At 43.0% G+C, this 17407-nt stretch overlaps 1 protein-coding gene across 2 annotated transcripts in view; it reads right to left on the bottom strand.

The window, feature by feature from the left end:
- Nucleotides 1-9398: 9398 nt before the first annotated feature.
- Nucleotides 9399-17407, bottom strand: part of scp2a (sterol carrier protein 2a) — a 98921-nt gene continuing 90912 nt past the window's right edge. For both annotated transcript variants that reach the window (XM_068037229.1, XM_068037230.1), the window contains one exon: nucleotides 9399-9994. In XM_068037229.1, the coding sequence (XP_067893330.1) occupies nucleotides 9899-9994 (96 nt within the window). In that variant the 3' untranslated portion in view covers nucleotides 9399-9898. The remainder of the gene's footprint in view (nucleotides 9995-17407) is intronic.

Genomic DNA, 17407 nt, shown 5'->3' with positions numbered 1-17407 from the left:
TAATTAACCAGAGTGTCAGCCAATGGTCGGCTGACTTCACCTTTTGCTCTTCATGTGGCTGACTGCTGCTTACTCGTGGCAACTGTTTACAGAACCGAGCAATACACAGCTGGCTGATGAACCTGTTGCTGAGACCTCACGGTCCCAGGTCCAAGACCCAGTGGCATCACTCATGCAAGGTGTGGATGGCCATGAAACATGACCATTTTTTATATATAAAATACATCATTTTGCATTGGTATGTCAGCCTGAAGCTTAGATTCACATTGTAGATGCTGATTCCTCTAATTTTCTGTTGCTTGGCTTTCTGTGCACAAATATGCTGCTGGTTTTTATCATGGGATAGGAGCCACTCACTGCCAGCAATCCGTTTCACATTAAGTAAAACAAAAACAACAATAAATCTATATCTTTAATTGTATAACTAATTTTTATACAGAAAAAATATTTATGTTTTGTAATGGGATCCATGGAATCTTTATAACACAGGGGCATTAGGGGTGGCACAGTGGTTAGTACCGCAGCCTCACGGCTCCAGCGACCTGGGTTCAATTCTGGGTACTGCCTGTGTGGAGTTTGCAAGTTCTCCCTGTGTCTGCGTGGGTTTTCTCCGGGTGCTCTGGTTTCCTCCCACAGCCAAAAGACTTGCAGGTTGGTAGGTAAATTGGCCATTATAAATTGCCCCTAGTATAGGTAGGTGAATATAGGGACAGGTGGGGATGTGGTAGGAATATGGGATTAGTGTAGGATTAGTATAAATGGGTGGTTGATGGTCGGCACAGACTCGGTGGGCCGAAGGGCCTGTTTCAGTGCTGTATCTCTAAACTAAACTAAACTGGAAGGCGGCCTCGGAAGCAAAAAGGTTGAGAACCTCTGCTGTTCTGTATTATGAACCTTATATCGGTCATAAACCTCCTTGTTTTGTTGTATTTTAATCTCTGTACTTTTTGTCATCCAGGGAGGTCTAGTTTTGGAAGCATTTCTTTTCCACCCCTTATGGGAAGATAGCTATTCTGTACCAGTACCATCTCCTCTCTGAAGGCCTCTCATTATTCAATTCTGTTTTGCCTACTATTTTTTGATTCCAATCCACCTGGGCTAGATCCCTTTCTAATTAATGTTAGTCGTCCTCCAGTTAACTATTTTACATTTGATTGTACATTGTCCTTTTCTGTAACTATTATAAACCTGATGACATAATGATCACGGTTCCCCACATGCTCCCCCACAGGAACATGCACCACAGTCCAAAACACTACCCTGAGAACCTCCTGCAACAATGTCCTGGGGGGGAGGGGGGGGGGTGGTGGGGGAGGAGATGCGGTCTGATGACTGGCTTCAGACAACCATAACCATCTTTTGGTGCATCAGGCAATGATAACACCATTGACCCCAGTTTTGCCATACCTGGTTTAATTCTGCCTGATGTCAACAGCAGCTACTCTCATACCTCGTCCAGCAGTCAGATCTTGCATTTCGACTTTGATGAGGTCAGGAACTAAGCAATTCTGGTGCAACCTGAACTGAGCAGTGAGCAGGTATCACTTGACAGCACCATTGATTACTCCTTCCATTACTTTTCTGATTAACCTGATTTTTGAAGAGATATCAGTTGTGGCTCAATAGTATCACTCTTGCCTCTGAATCAGAAAGTTGTGGGTACCAGTGCTACTCCAGAGACTTGAGCACAAAAATCTAGGCTAGCACTTCAGCGCAGTACCAAGGGGGGGTTCTACACTATTGGAGGTGCTGACTTTTTGATGAAACCAAGGGCTTTTCTGCCCTCTCTCGTGGATGTAAAATACCCCATAAAACTATTTTGAAGAACAGCAGGGGGGTTCTCCCTCGTGTCCTGGCCAATATCTATCCCTCAATAAAAGTCACGAAATCATATTACCTGGTCATTATCACATTGCTGTTTATGGGACCTTGGTGTGTGTGCAAATTTAGCAGCCATGTTGCCATTACAACAGTGACTTCAAAAGTACTTTTGGGCTGTACCATATGCTTTGGGATGTCCTCTGGTTATGAAAGATGCTATATAAATGCAAGTCTTTCTTGCTTCAAATAGGATACAAACGAGCAATTGTCCACATTATCAGCTGAATGTTATGATAATAAGTAGACTGGAACAGCTTGGCTCAGTGGTCAGCTAATTCTGGTGTGCACGTCTCAAGCATTAAACATGGAATGCCACGAGGGTCCAATGCATTCAGCTGCTTGCTAATGCCATGTGGAGTAAACCAAATTGATTGGACATGAGCTCCTACAATAGTGAGAATTTTGGGAGAGGCCGAGTAGGATTGCACAATTTTGGTTGAAGATGCTTGCAAAAGCATCAGCTTTATTTTTTTACATTCATATGCTGCTGTTTGCCATTGCTGAGGGTGGGATTGTTGATGGACTCCCACCTCTTAGTTGTGGATGTGGTTAGGGTACTGAACATTTTTTTGACCTGTTGGTTGTGTCATGGTCAGGAGCCAAGTGATTTCCCCCTCCCCTGAAAAACAGGTAATGCAATCAGCCACCAGTCTATAAAGTAGTAGATTTTCCTGGTGTAGTAATTAAACAAATAAACTTATCATTGGTTCCGCTTGGGGCTGACTGACACGCAGCACCATGCAGTTGGATGGTCCGAACATTAACTTGCAGATTTGTTACGTAGTCATTTGCCAAATCAGTAGCAATCATGCAGAAAATGTCTTAAAGGAATATGCTGGAGACAGGACATTAATACACAAGACCATACTGACTACTCACCATGCAGTCAACAGGAGGATCTTCTCAGCAAACAGTAGGGAAACCACAGCTCAACATCACTGCCTGCACAAGAACAAATTCTCATGATCTCAGGTTAAGCGTGCTTTTCAATCTTGGCACAGAAATATCCTCTGAAGGCGATGATGGAATCAGAAGTGAGAAGCAACCCTTAAAGCATCTTGCTGCATAATAAAATCATGATGTTTTAAACTTTCTTATTCTCCAAGCAATTAGCCTCTTATTCTGATGAACAGGACAGACTTCTTCTGTACTGCAAACGAAAATCTAAATTTAATCAAGATGCATTTATACTTGCATTGTGCCTAAGCTTATCAGAAGAATGGTTTCAATTTATTATAGAATTGTAACATTTTAGAGCACACGGGGAGACCACTTGGCCCTTCACACCCGAGCTACTCTTTGAAAGAGTCCTATTCCCCCAGTCATTCTGCATACCATTATAAATCTTTTAAAGGTATTTATCACTGTTTCTGGTAGGGAATTCCAAGTCCTAACAAAGCTGTCCCTTCATTCTTTTGATGTTGATCTTACATTTATACCCTTTTCTTTGTCTCCCGAGTCAAGGAGGTCAATGAGTAAGCGCCTGGAGGTGGTCAGTGGTTTGTGAAGCAGCGCCTGGAGTGGCTATAAAGGCCCTTCCACAGGTGCTGCAGATAAAATTGGTTGTCAGGGCTGTTACACAGTTGGCTGTCTCCTTGCGCTTCTGTCTTTTTTCCTGCCAACTGCGGTCTCTTCGACTCGCCACCCTTTAGCCCCGCCTTTATGGTTGCCCGCCAGCTCTGGTGATCGCTGGCAACTGACTCCCACGACTTGTGATCAATGTCACAGGACTTCATGTTGCATTTGCAGACGTCTTTCAAGCGGAGACAAGGACGGCCGGTGGGTCTGATACCAGTGACGAACTCGCTGTACAATGTGTCCTTGGGGATCCTGCTATCTTCCATGCGGCTCACATGGCCAATCCATCTCAGGCGCCGCTGGCTTAGTAGGGTGTATATGCTGGGGATGTTGGCCGCCTCGAGGACTTCTGTGTTGGAGATACGGTCCTGCCACCTGATGCCAAGGATTCTCTGGAGGCGGCGAAGATGGAATGAATTGAGACGTTGCTCTTGGCTAACGTACATTGTCCAGGCCTCGCTGCCATAGAGCAAGGTACTGAGGACACAGGCTTGATACACTTGGACTTGTGTGTTCTGGGTCAGTGCGCCATTTTCCCACACTCTCTTGGCCAGTCTGGACATAGCAGTGGAAGCCTTTCCCATGCGCTTGTTGAATTCTGCATCGAGAGACAGGTTACTGGTGACAGTTGAGTTTAGCTAGGTGAACTCTTGAACCACTTCCAGAGTGTGGTCGCCGATATTTATGGATGGGACATTTCTGACATCCTGTCCCATGATGTTCGTTTTCTTGAGGCTGATGGTTAGGCCACATTCGGTGCAGGCAGCCACAATCTTGTCGATGAGTCTCTGTAGACACTCTTCAGTGCGAGATGTTAATGCAGCATCGTCAGCAAAGAGGAGTTCCCTGATGAGGACTTTTCGTACTTTGGTCTTCGCTCTTAGACAGGCAAGGTTGAACAACCTGCCACCTGATCCTGTGTGGAGGAAAATTCCTTCTTCTGAAGACATGAACGCATGTGAGAGCAGCAGGGAGAAGAAGATCCCAAACAGTGTATGTGCGAGAACACAGCCCTTTAATTACTGGCTTACCAACCAGTGGAAATAGTGTTATTTTATCATAGCCCTTAATAATTTTGAACATGACATAATTTCTCTTCATCTTCTCTCTTATAATGAAAAGATGAAGTCTCTCTCTCCTTCTAACTAAATCATCTCATCCTTGGTATAATAATGAATCCCTTCTGTAACCTCTGCATGGCCATCCAAAACTAGACACAGTATTCCAACTGTAGCATAATCAATTATTTGCACAGGTTTAGCATTGCTTCTCTCTTTTTTACGCTATACCACCTATCTTTTAAAACCTAAAATTACATATGCATTTTTACACAGCTTTATCAACAAGCCCTCCCACTGTAAACTATATTTATTGAAATATAAGCATTCAGAAATTGTGAAATATGAAATTAAAAGCAGTCCTTTCACACATGCTTAAATCTTATCCACCTCCTCGCCCTGCAACACACTCCAAATATTCACAGAACAATTTTTTAAAAGTATCATTAAACATATGCCACCTATGCAATGCTCTCAAAGTTTGTGAACCATCACTGATATTTCTTTAATTCAGTGCTTTATTTGGAATAGTTTGGACTTCATGGTTAACCTCTGATCTAACCTACGTGATTTCTCTTTGATGTCTAATGCTGATCTAGGCACTTGAAAAAGGGAAGTGTTCCATTCCCTAGCAAGAAAAATTCACTAAAAATAACAGGCAGACCATTTGAAGAGGTGGAATGGTGGTGGGGTGGAGCAGGGCAGAGTTCCCATCTGAAGTTTCTTCCACATTTGTACTGAGATACACAATGAATCTGATCACAAACCAATTACGTGGCTTAAAAGATTGCAAAATTTTGGGCACGAGTTACGTATGCAATTATAAAATGTCTGAGTCTCCTCAATCTTTTACATCCAAACGTTCCACCTTAAAGAATTTCCATCCAGAAAACTGGTCACGCCTTGACCGTCAAATGCACGTATCCTTGGACAATTGTACTCGGCTGAAGGGGGGGTCTCAACATCACCGCCAGATTTTCACAGGCAGCAGGAAAAGAAAGTCAACTTTTGGTCTTAGAATTGCAATTCTTTGATTTTTAGAAAAAAAACAGAGGTGGGGTGGGGGGTGGTGAAAGAGGGCGGGGTTCAAAGCCGACCAAAGCATTTGAAAAAAAAATCAAAGTGTGAAGTCACAGGAAAGCAGGTAAGTGATTGAGTATTTTCCTTTTCTCCAAACTAGGAGCTGGAGATTAAAAATTTAAATAAGGCTAAATATGCAAATTAATAACAGTATTAACACAGAGCAGGTCTAGAGGTATTAATTAAAATTGATAGTCATACAAGGTAGTAACTAGATTATAAAAGAGGGAAGAGAAATTTATTAGATCATGGATGGGCAGCTGAGACCTGTTGTTTGCAATTCCTGCACCATGTGATAAGTACAAGACCCTTCTTGTGTCCTGGGGGGAACTGTGTAGGAATTGTCTCCAGTGCTTCAGCTCAGGATTTCCAAGCTTGAAGGGGCAGCTGGAGTCACAGTGGAGCATTAGGGCAGATGAGAGTTTCCTGGATCATATATTCCAGGAGGTAGCCACCCCATAGGTAGAGATCAACCAGGACAGATGAGTGGCCATCTAGAACAGTAGGAAGAGGTAGGCAGTGCAGCTGTCTTCGGATGTGCCACTCTCAAACCAGTACTAGGCACTGGAGACTGCTGGGACTGATGATACCTTGAAGGAGTGCAGTTCAGGCCATGGCACCAACGAGCAAGGGACTGCACAAGAGGGAACTGGAAAGAGTAGCAATGCAATCATTATTAGGAGATTCTATAGTCAGGGGGAGAGACATGCATTTCTGTATATGTCATTGTGAGTCCCACGTAGTGCGTTACCTCCTTGGTACCATGATAAAGGACATCACAGAGAGGGTACAGCATATTCTTCAGGAGGGGGTGGGGGGAAGTGAGCCAGAAGTTGCGGTACACATAAGTACCTACAACCTAGAAAGAGCAAGTATTGAGATTCTACAGTCAGATTTTCAGGAGCTAGGGAGGAAGTTAAACAGTAGGATCTTAAAAGGTAGTAATCTCTAGATTACTCACAGGACCGTGCACCAGCTAGAGTAGAAATAGGAAGATAGGAAGGCAATTCTGCAAGGCCCTGCACTGCTGGTGGGGTCTTACACGCAGCTGCAGCATATCAGAAAATCCCAGCTGCACTACCCATGATCGGCCATCCACAGGAATCAATAGATCTAAAAGACAATTTTCCAGTATGTGTGAGGTCTTGTCAATAGGGTAGAACCTTGAAATATTCACCCCAAAGAGTGATCATAGGAATGGACTTACAGCAGGCAAAACCCCAAACTCACTGTTGGATGCTAGCGCTGTTCTTCCTGAATTGATGAATTTAGATGATTCAAAGTCCTATCTCATCCATATTTATTGTGAATAACTGCAACTTACATTGACAGTCAACCTGCTTAACTTTGTACCCTGGTTACCAAACGACCAGTACTATTAATGTAATTGCACTGCAAGATGGGATTGAGGTTCACAAGGAGGAAAGTGTGAAATTAGATAAGTCCCCTGGGCCAGATGGGATTTATCCTAGGAAGCCAGGGAGGAGATTGCAGAGCCTTTGTCCTTGATCTTTATGTCGTCATTGTCGACAGCAATAGTGCCGGAAGACTGGAGGATAGCAAATGTTGTCCCCTTGTTCAAGAAGGGGAGTAGAGACAGCCCTGGTAATTATAGACCTGTGAGCCTTACTTCAGTTGTGGGTAAAATGTTGGAAAAGGTTATGAGACACAGGATTTATAATCATCTTGAAAAGAATAAGTTCATTAGCAATAGTCAGCACGGTTTTGTGAAGGGTAGGTCGTGCCTCACAAACCTTATTGAGTTTTTCGAGAAGGTGACCAAACAGGTGGATGAGGGTAAAGCAGTGGATGTGGTGTATATGGATTTCAGTAAGGCGTTTGATAAGGTTCCCCACGGTAGGCTATTGCAGAAAATACGGAAGTATGGGGTTGAAGGTGATTTAGAGCTTTGGCTCAGAAATTGGCTAGCTGAAAGAAGAGAGAGGGTGGTGGTTGATGGCAAATGTTCATCCCGGAGTTTAGTTACTAGTGGTGTACCGCAAGGATCTGTTTTGGGGCCACTGCTGTTTGTCATTTTTATAAATGACCTGGAAGAGGGTGTAGGAGGGTGGGTTAGTAAATTTGTGGATGACACGAAGGTCGGTGGAGTTGTGGATAGTGCCGAAGGACGTCGTAGGGTACAGAGGGACATAGATATGCTGCAGAGCTGGGCTGAGAGATGGCAAATGGAGTTTAATGCGGAAAAGTGTGAGGTGATTCACTTTGGAAGGAGTAACAGGAATGCAGAGTACTGGGCTAATGGGAAGATTCTTGGTAGTGTAGATAAAGAGAGAGATCTTGGTGTCCAGGTGCATAAATCCCTGAAAGTTGCTACCCAGATTAATAGGGCTGTTAAGAAGGCATATGGTGTGTTAGCTTTTATTAGTAGGGGGATCAAGTTTCGGAGCCACGAGGTTATGCTGCAGCTGTACAAAACTCTGATGAGGACGCACCTGGAGTATTGCGTGCAGTTCTGGTCACCGCATTATAGGAAGGATGTGGAAGCTTTGGAAAGGGTGCAGAGGAGATTTACTAGGATGTTGCCTGGTCTGGAGAGAAGGTCTTACGAGGAAAGGCTGAGGGACTTGAGGTTGTTTTCGTTGGAGAGGAGGAGGAGGAGGAGGAGGAGAGGTGACTTAATAGAGACATATAAGATAATCAGAGGGTTAGATAGGGTGGATAGTGAGAGTCTTTTTCCTCAGATGGTGATGGCAAACACGAGGGGACATAGCTTTAAGTTGAGGGGAGATAGATATAGGACAGATGTCAGAGGTAGTTTCTTTACTCAGAGAGTAGTAGGGGCGTGGAACGCCCTGCCTGCAACAGTAGTAGACTCGCCAACTTTAAGGGCATTTAAGTGGTCATTGGATAGACATATGGATGAAAATGGAATAGTGTAGGTCAGATGGTTTCACAGGTCGGCGCAACATCGAAGGCCGAAGGGCCTGTACTGCACTGTAATGTTCTAAAAAAAAAAGTGCACATCCACAGTAAAACTACTAGAATCTCATTCCGGAAAACTAACTCTACAGTTTCCTTGTTTACATTAAATCTGATACCGGACATTATAGCACGATTCATTGTTGAGCCACTTAACAGTGCAATGAACAAGACGATGAGTAGGAGCAGAGAGAAATCTGGGAGGAGAAAGTTGAGGTTAGAATGAAGACACAGTCAGAGGTGGGTTTTAAGTACTCTTTCAAAGACATGGAGGGTCATGAGACCTAATGAAGTACAGAAAGAATTTCAGGGTAAGAATATGGCAACTGAGTGATTGATCTCCAATGATGGAATGAACAGAAGGGGAAGAAGCAGTAATCCAGAATAAGGAGCAGAACTGCTATAGAAATAACAGACTGGCTTTGATACACAGGCATATTTAGATATCAGTGTAAACATTAGTTGGAATAGTATTTCTACAATAATATTACACTGTTCCTGTTGTGTTGCCGCTCAACTGTAGTGTGATCCAGACAGTCCAAATAAATAGACCAGAAATTCCTAAAATGTATAAACCGGATATATAGAAAGAATTTTTTTAAAAAAAGCCTTTTTTCACCCCCAACAGGTCGTTCTCTACCATTTCACCCATCGGCATTAATTATTACAATTACTTAGGTTTCTAAAATTTCCATCAGCTGCAAAATAAACTTCAGAACTGAAGCCATGCTACCATCCCCTCATGCTCTTATCCTGGTTTAATTCAGAACATGGCAAATAGTGGTTATGCAAGTTTCACAATTGGCATTACTATAGTGTCACAAAGTGAATCCAAAAAATAAAATGAGTCAGCCATTCACAAAGAGATAAAGCAGGATTTATTGTCATTCCTTTACGAAGGATGCTACAACACCCAGCATATAAATCCTGGAAAGTTATGAAGGAATTGCAAAGGTGATTGCTCCAAGAACCTGCTAGTAAGGCAAGCTTAAAAAGTTTGTTTAATGTAAATTAATGCCAGACAGCTGAACCCATCAAGAACTTAACATCCGATTGTTGTACTCATTCAAAGCAGATATATGGCTAGTAATAAAGCATTTTTACAAAAATTTACACTTTTTTCAGAAATGTACTGAATCAGTTAGAATATAATTAATTGCATTTTCAAATCTGCTCAGCAAGATACCAGTGTTACAAACTTCAAGTGTAAATAGAAAAAGTGTTGTAAATTATTCCAGGTTGTTTTAAACAGGAAGGTAGCGGCTCCTAACCTCCTCTTTGGCAATTTGCCACTCACATGTCATGTGACCAGAGGCTGGTGCTCAGTCTAGATAGTTGGGAAAATCACACTGAATGAATCTTCACAGTTTGGCTTTGCCAGGCTGAAGCTGTAGATTCTGAAGTTTCATGGCCATGCCCATATTACCAGCAATTTTCAGTTTTCCTTGAAAGAAGGCCTAGACAGAAAAATAATTAAAAAAAATATTTGTCACTGTTATACAAGTCGCTGCATTGCAATGAAACATTTTTCCCACTTTTTCTTTTTATACTGGAGTGCGTCTAATCTATGGACTCCCAATTTAGATAGAGATTAGATACAAAGTAATGCTCAATAATTGCCTTCAGCTCACCCTTAGCCCCCCCGATCATATCTTAATGCATCAGTGTTATTTCGATTTCTCACCTCAACTGTCCTTGTGGTCTTACTGAATGTGATAAATTTAAAAGGAAGGCATACTAAAGTTAAGAGAATTGTGGAACCATATAACTCAGTTTTAAAATATCAGGAACAATCTAATCATTGTAGTGTTATTATTTTGTTAAGAATGGAGTCATTTAAAAACGCTGACAAAATGGAGACTGTGTGACAGTGATCATTGCTGACTATAAATGTCATTTCTAGATGAAGTTAGTTCTGAAGAGGTGCAGTACAAAACTGTCCATCATTAAATTCAGGTGAACACATTAATGAAAATATTAAAGCACAGGGGGAAAAGAGCAGAGAAATGCAAACAATAACTGCAGCATGATACTTTCACAATAGGGCAAATGACTTCCTTTTGTCCAGAGCTTCATATGGTTTCCAAAGTCTCACTCATAGGTGACATTAGCTGGTTATGGGCATCAATAGATCACACTGGTGCAGAATAAATACTTCTGAAGCCGAGACTAAGATTGCATACAAAAATCAACTCCTTTCGAGGCTGTGGAGACAGAGAATTTCTATATTTATTTTAGAATGGAGTCCACTGACAGTAGGGATCATCTTCATGGCCATTCTGCACTTGCCTGGCTTGGATGCTTCCCTTGGGCCTTGATCACTGTTGAATGCAGTACTCAAGCTGGGGTCTGACCAGAGGAGAACGACACAGGACGCCAACCTCAAATGTGTGCACTCATAATTTGGCAATGACTTGGACATGATAAGCATCGAGTCTATGAACAACCCCAGATCTCTCTCAGCCTATCTACTAGCTAGGTGAATGCCATTTATTAAATAAGTATGCCCCTTCTTTTTCCACTCAAGACTTACTTATGTCATGGGACCTTGCTACATGACAAGTGATTGCTATATTGGCCTGCCAAACAAACAACTACACCTCGTCACGCTCACAAGAAGTGCAGTGATGAAAATACAAAAATAAACTGGGTGTTATAAAAAAATTAGAACAATTTTTTTTAAAAAGGGTACATGCTTGCCTTCAACAAGATGGAGGACACAGTCACATGACAAATACCATCTCCTGCACTAAAATAAAAATCCAGGTCTGCTAAGACTAAAACTCATTTACCCTGTCTGCATTGAAAATGAGACAGCTCATCACAGATGGATGTGAGCTATCCACAAAATGAGCTGAAACAAAGACACACACAGACTCTGTGGACAGGAATTTATCCGGGCGATCAGGGTCTCAATGTCTGGCAAAAGCAACGGCGAGAACTCTGCATTGCCTCTGCTGTGGGAGGCCCACCGAATCAAGGCACTTAACTGGATAGCAGTGGGCCTTCCACAGGATCGAGTACCCTGGCAACTAACTCCCACCATCAGAGCTGCCTATAATTGAGCCATCCTGCTGCGGAGACAGTGGCTGCTGCAGGTGAAGCACCCACCTGAGGTCCAGGAGCAGTGCTGGACCCAGGCCGCAGGTAGGTCAGGGCGAGAGGAGTCTCGCAGGGGAGGGCGATGTGGGGGGGGGGGGGGGGGGGGGGTTGGGTAGCCAGCAAGGGTTGGTGACGGCTCTCAGCGGGTCCCCAACCTGCCCCCCCATCCTGATGCCAGGTCCCTCGTTCAAGCACTAAGGTCATTCAAGTCATCAGAACATCAAGATCATCAGTCCGGGATCTGCAGCCGCAGAGGGAACATCGAAAGCCATCATTAATTCCAGCACAAGGCTGAGAGCGAGATCAATTCTGGCTAAGACATTTGAACCCTGCTGAGGTGAGCTGGCAACCAATTGTTTTGTTTTAGAGATACAGCACTGAAACAGGCCCTTCGGCCCAACGAGTCTGTGCCGACCATTAACCACCCATTTATACTAATCCCACACTAATCCCATATTCCTACCACATCCTCACCTGTCCCTACATTTCCCTACCACCTACCTATACTAGGGGCAATTTATAACGGCCAATTTACCTATCAACCTGCAAGTCTTTGGCTGTGGGAGGAAACCGGAGCACCCGGAGGAAACCCACGCAGACACAGGGAGAACTTGCAAACTCCACACAGGCAGTACCCAGAATTGAACCCGGGTCGCTGGAGCTGTGAGGCTGCGGTGCTAACCACTGCGCTGCCCTGCAGCAGAGAACTAAGAAAGTGCCTTTTGAACAACTCCTCTACCTGTGAAAACTGAATTAAGAGATACCAGCAGCCTCTTCAAAGTGAAGTGTTGACTGCCAGGAGACTGCAGCAACCCAGCAAGAGCAAGATGACCAGCAAACAGACCTGCAACTTTAAAAACTCACCTTCTAAGGGGATCCCACAGGTTTCTTCCTGAAAACAGCACACTTTTACACCTTGAACTCTTAATGCCTCTGACCCTTTACCTTCTATCTATCTTTTCTTGAGTGTGCAGGAGAGTGAATGCATGCATGCATGGGTGGTGTTGTAAACATTTCTGGCAATTATTGTTTAATAAATATTTAATCTGTTTTAAACTCACGAGAAAACCTGTCATTGTGTTTAATTGACCAACAAAACATGGGCTGAAACACTAATTTAAACAAAACACTACCTGTGGTCAGTTGGGAGGTGACCAGTGGAAACAAGCCACGTCATTTCCCACCTGTCCATAACAACTTCAAAATAAATTATTGGCTGTGAAATGTTTTGGAATGCCCCAAGGACATGAAGGTTGCCATAAAAAGGCAAGTTGTTTCTTTCATCTTTCTCCTGTTCAGCTCTTTCTGTAGTTCCGCAGCTAATAATACATCAGTACATCAAACACAACTGCTCTCCACACTCCCCGTTTAGTATATTAACAACTTGACCTATTTGCATTGTCCAATCCAAGTTATTTAAGCAAATAAAAAATTTGTAGAGATTCGAGTACAAATCGCTGAGGCAACTCACTCAGCCTGACATCACTCCCTTAGCTCGTATCTGCTGTTTCCTCTCTTCCAACTGGAAGCAAAGTTGATGAAATTTTACAGTTCAGGGTGAGAACAGGAAATGGCACCAATACCTCATCAATATACTGGAAAAAGTGGTGAGGGAGGGAGCCAGAGTAGAATGCTCCACATATCCCACAAAAAGGCATACCCCACGTGGGTACCCATAGCATCACCTTTTATTTGGAGGAAGTGAGTGGAGTTAACGGAGAAGCTCAGCCAGGTAGAGGAGGGCGGTGGTGGCTAGAAACTGGTTGGACCTTCATTCAAGGAAGAAGCAGAGAGCTCTCAGACTGTCCTGGTAGGGGGTGGAGGTGTAGAGGGATTGGACATCCATAGTGAATAGGAGACAGGGTAAAGAATTTCTCATTGTTTGATTTGGCTGCAACAGCTATCATCATTTTAAGAAAGACTTACATTTATATAGCACCTTTCATAACATCAGGAGATACCAGTTTGCAGCCAATTAATTACTTTTGAAGTGTAGGGATTACTGTTATATTGGCTAATATGGCAGCCAATTTGAACACTAATTTATTGTTTGTGAGACTATGTTATGGTTAGTTAATTTGTTGTGGTGATAGTGGCTGAAGAACATTGACCAGAATATTGGAAAAATTCCCTGCTTTTCTGAAAATAGTGCACTGAAATGTGTTACATTCACTTTAATAGATAGAACCAAGGTTCTATGTCTCATCCAAAACACACACACTTCTAAAAGTGTAGCTCTCCCTAAATACTGAAATATCAACCTAAATTCTCTCTCAAATTCTGGACTGGGGCTTGAACCCACAATCACTTGACTCAAGGAGGTGAGAGTACTAATTCTAGTTATTAAGTCCCTTTAACTGCTCATTTTAGACCATTTGTTGGTTCCTATTGTGTCCCCAGTGGTCTCTCATTTTCTCCAACAGTCTTCGTAGGGTTTAATTTGTAATGTATTTTTTTTTCATACTGCCAACCGGGATGTAGCATATCAGCTAGAAAAGCTGCATCTGACCTGGTGAGTACCCAACATTGTCACAGGATGACCATGGGTTCGGTAGCATAATGATTCTGGTACTGGAGGTCATGAATTAAAATCCTGCCATATCAAGTTGTTAATAAATTGGGTAATTTGGTTGGCAGGAAAAAATAAAGAAATTTCCACAATATATGGTCGATTCTTAATGCCCTCAGGAATAGGCAATAAATCCAAGTCATAAAAAGATGTATACCTTTAAATGTGCAATGAAAAGAGGAAAACGTGAATTGGAAAAATGCATAATATAAATATATAAAAAAATATACACACACATATTGCATTACCAAAGGCGTAAATTTTCTTCTTCAAATTGTTATGACCGACCGCTCCAGTCAAAGCCCCAAAATATACGATTCTGATTGTGGTGGGACCAACGCACTGTTAATTCAATCCCATCGCTCCACAGATCAGCTAACATATCATTTAAAACTTTCCAAATTAAAGAAAGATTCAGCCAAATTGTATCATCTATTGCCCCCGAACGAGGCTAACCAAACCAGGTGTCTTTAAATCAACAAATTAACTCTTTAATTAGTGTTTAAGAATTTAGTTCTTCTATGAAGATATGAACATTTAAAATAGAAAAATTAGAGTCCTTGCAAATTTACAGTCCAATGTTGCTTGAAGTCCTCACAGAATGTTGCTTTCCTTCTCCAGCGAATTTCAACAATTAACGACTTTCAACAGAATCTGACTTTAGAGTTTTTGAGGGATAAAAGATGGTCACAGTCGAACTTCCCTTCCTTCAGTTTAAATCACCAGAGATCTCTGTTTTGGCTTGACTTTTTTTTTTAAAGAATTTTGAGAGATAATAAGAAACAGACTAAAATACTATTCCTTCAGTTTAAATGGTTGAGAGCTCTTCAGGTGCCAACCCCATCTGTGTATTCTGTTAGAGTGTTCTGTTGCTATTACAGAGACTTGGTTGATGGAAGGACAGGATTGGCAGCTAAATGTTCTAGGATTTAGAAGCTTCAGGCAGGATACAGGGGGATGTAAAAGGGGTGGGGGAGTTGCATTACTGGTTAAGGAGAATATCACAGCTGTACTGCGGGGGACACCTCGGAGGGGTCATGCAGCGAGGCAATATGGGTGGAGCTCAGGAATAGGAAAGGTGCAGTCACGATGTTGGGGGTTTACTACAGGCCTCCCAACAGCCAGCCGGTGGTAGAGGAACAGATATGTAGCCAGATTTTGGAAAGATGTAAAGGTAACAGTGTTGTAGTGGTGGGTGATTTTAACTTCCCCTATATTGACTGGGACTCACTTAGTGCTAGGGGCTTTGATGGGGCAGAATTTGTAAGGAGCATCCAGGAGGGCTTCTTGAAACAATACGCAGATAGTCCAACTAGGGATGGGGCCGTACTGGACCTGGTATTGGGGAATGAGCACGGCCAGGTGGTCGAAGTTTCAGTAGGGGAGCATTTCGGGAACAGTGACCATAATTCCATAAGTTTTAAGGTACTTGTGGATAAGGATAAGAGTAGTCCTCGGGTGAAGGTGCTAAATTGGGGGAAGGCTAATTATAACAATATTAGGCAGGAACTGAAGAATTTAGATTGGGGGCGGCTATTTGAGGGTAAATCAACATCAGACATGTGGGAGTCTTTCAAACATCAGTTGATTAGAATCCAGGACCAGCATGTTCCTGTGAGGAAGAAGGATAAGTTTGGCAAGTTTCGGGAACCTTGGATAACGCGGGATATTGTGAGCCTCGTCAAAAAGAAAAAGGAAGCATTCGTAAGGGCTGGAAGGCTAGGAACAGACGAATCCCTTGAGGAATATAAAGACAGTAGGAAGGAACTTAATCAAGGAGTCAGGAGGGCTAAAAGGGGTTATGAGAAGTCATTGGCAAACAGGATTAAGGAAAATCCCAAGGCTTTTTATACGTATATAAAGAGCAAGAGGGTAACTAGGGAAAGGGTTGGCCCACTCAAGGACAGAGATGGGAATCTATGTGTGGAGCCAGAGGAAATGGGCGAGGTACTAAATGAGTACTTTGCATCAGTATTCACCAAGGAGAAGGACTTGGTGGATGATGAGCCTAGGGAAGGGAGTGTAGATAGTCTCAGTCATCTCATTATCAAAAAGGAGGAGGTGTTGGGTGTCTTGCAAAGCATTAAGGTAGATAAGTCCCCAGGGCCTGATGGGATCTACCCCAGAATACTGAGGGAGGCAAGGGAAGAAATTGATGGGGCCTTGACAGAAATCTTTGCATCCTCATTGGCTACAGGTGAGGTCCCAGAGGACTGGAGAATAGCCAATGTTGTTCCTTTGTTTAAGAAGGGTAGCAAGGATAATCCAGGAAATTATAGGCCGGTGAGCCTTATGTCAGTGGTAGGGAAATTATTAGACAGGATTCTTCGGGACAGGATTTACTCCCATTTGGAAACAAAATGACTTATTAGCAAGAGGCAGCATGGTTTTGGGAAGGGGAGGTCGTGTCTCACTAATTTGATTGAGTTTTTTGAGGAAGTGACGAAGATGATTGATGAAGGAAGGGCAGTGGATGTTATCTATGTGGACTTCAGTAAAGCCTTTGACAAGGTCCCTAATGGCAGACTGGTACAAAAGGTGAAGTCACACGGGATCAGAGGGGAGCTGGCAAGATGGATACAGAACTGGCTCAGTCATAGAAGACAGAGGGTAGCAGTGGAAGGGTGCTTTTCTGAATGGAGGGATGTGCTTAGTGGTGTTCCACAGGGATCAGTGCTGGGACCTTTGCTGTTTGTAGTATATGATTTGGAGGAAAATGTAGCTGGTCTGATTAGTAAGTTTGCGGACGACACAAAGGTTGGTGGAGTTGCGGACAGTGATGAGGATTGTCAGTGGATACAGCAGGATATAGATCGGTTGGAGACTTGGGTGGAGAAATGGCAGATGGAGCTTAATCCAGACAAATATAAGGTAATGCATTTTGGAAGGTCTAATGCAGGTGGGAAGTATACAGTAAATGGCAGAACCCTTAGGAGTATTGACAGGCAGAGAGATCTGGGCATCCAGGTCCACAGGTCACTGAAAGTGGCAACACAGGTGGATAAGGTAGTCAAGAAGGCATACGGCATGCTTGCCTTCATCGGTCGGGGCACAGAGTAAAAAAATTGGCAAGTCATGTTGCAGCTGTACAGAACTTTAGTTAGGCCACACTTAGAATATTGTGTGCAATTCTGGTCGCCACACTACCAGAAGGATGTGGAGGCTTTGGAGAGGGTACAGAAGAGGTTTACCAGGATGT

This window comes from Heterodontus francisci, chromosome 8 (assembly GCF_036365525.1).
Source record: "Heterodontus francisci isolate sHetFra1 chromosome 8, sHetFra1.hap1, whole genome shotgun sequence".
Classification (NCBI taxonomy): domain Eukaryota; kingdom Metazoa; phylum Chordata; class Chondrichthyes; order Heterodontiformes; family Heterodontidae; genus Heterodontus; species Heterodontus francisci.
Note: the sequence above shows the minus strand (reverse complement) of the source record. Positions and strands in the feature narration are given on the sequence as shown.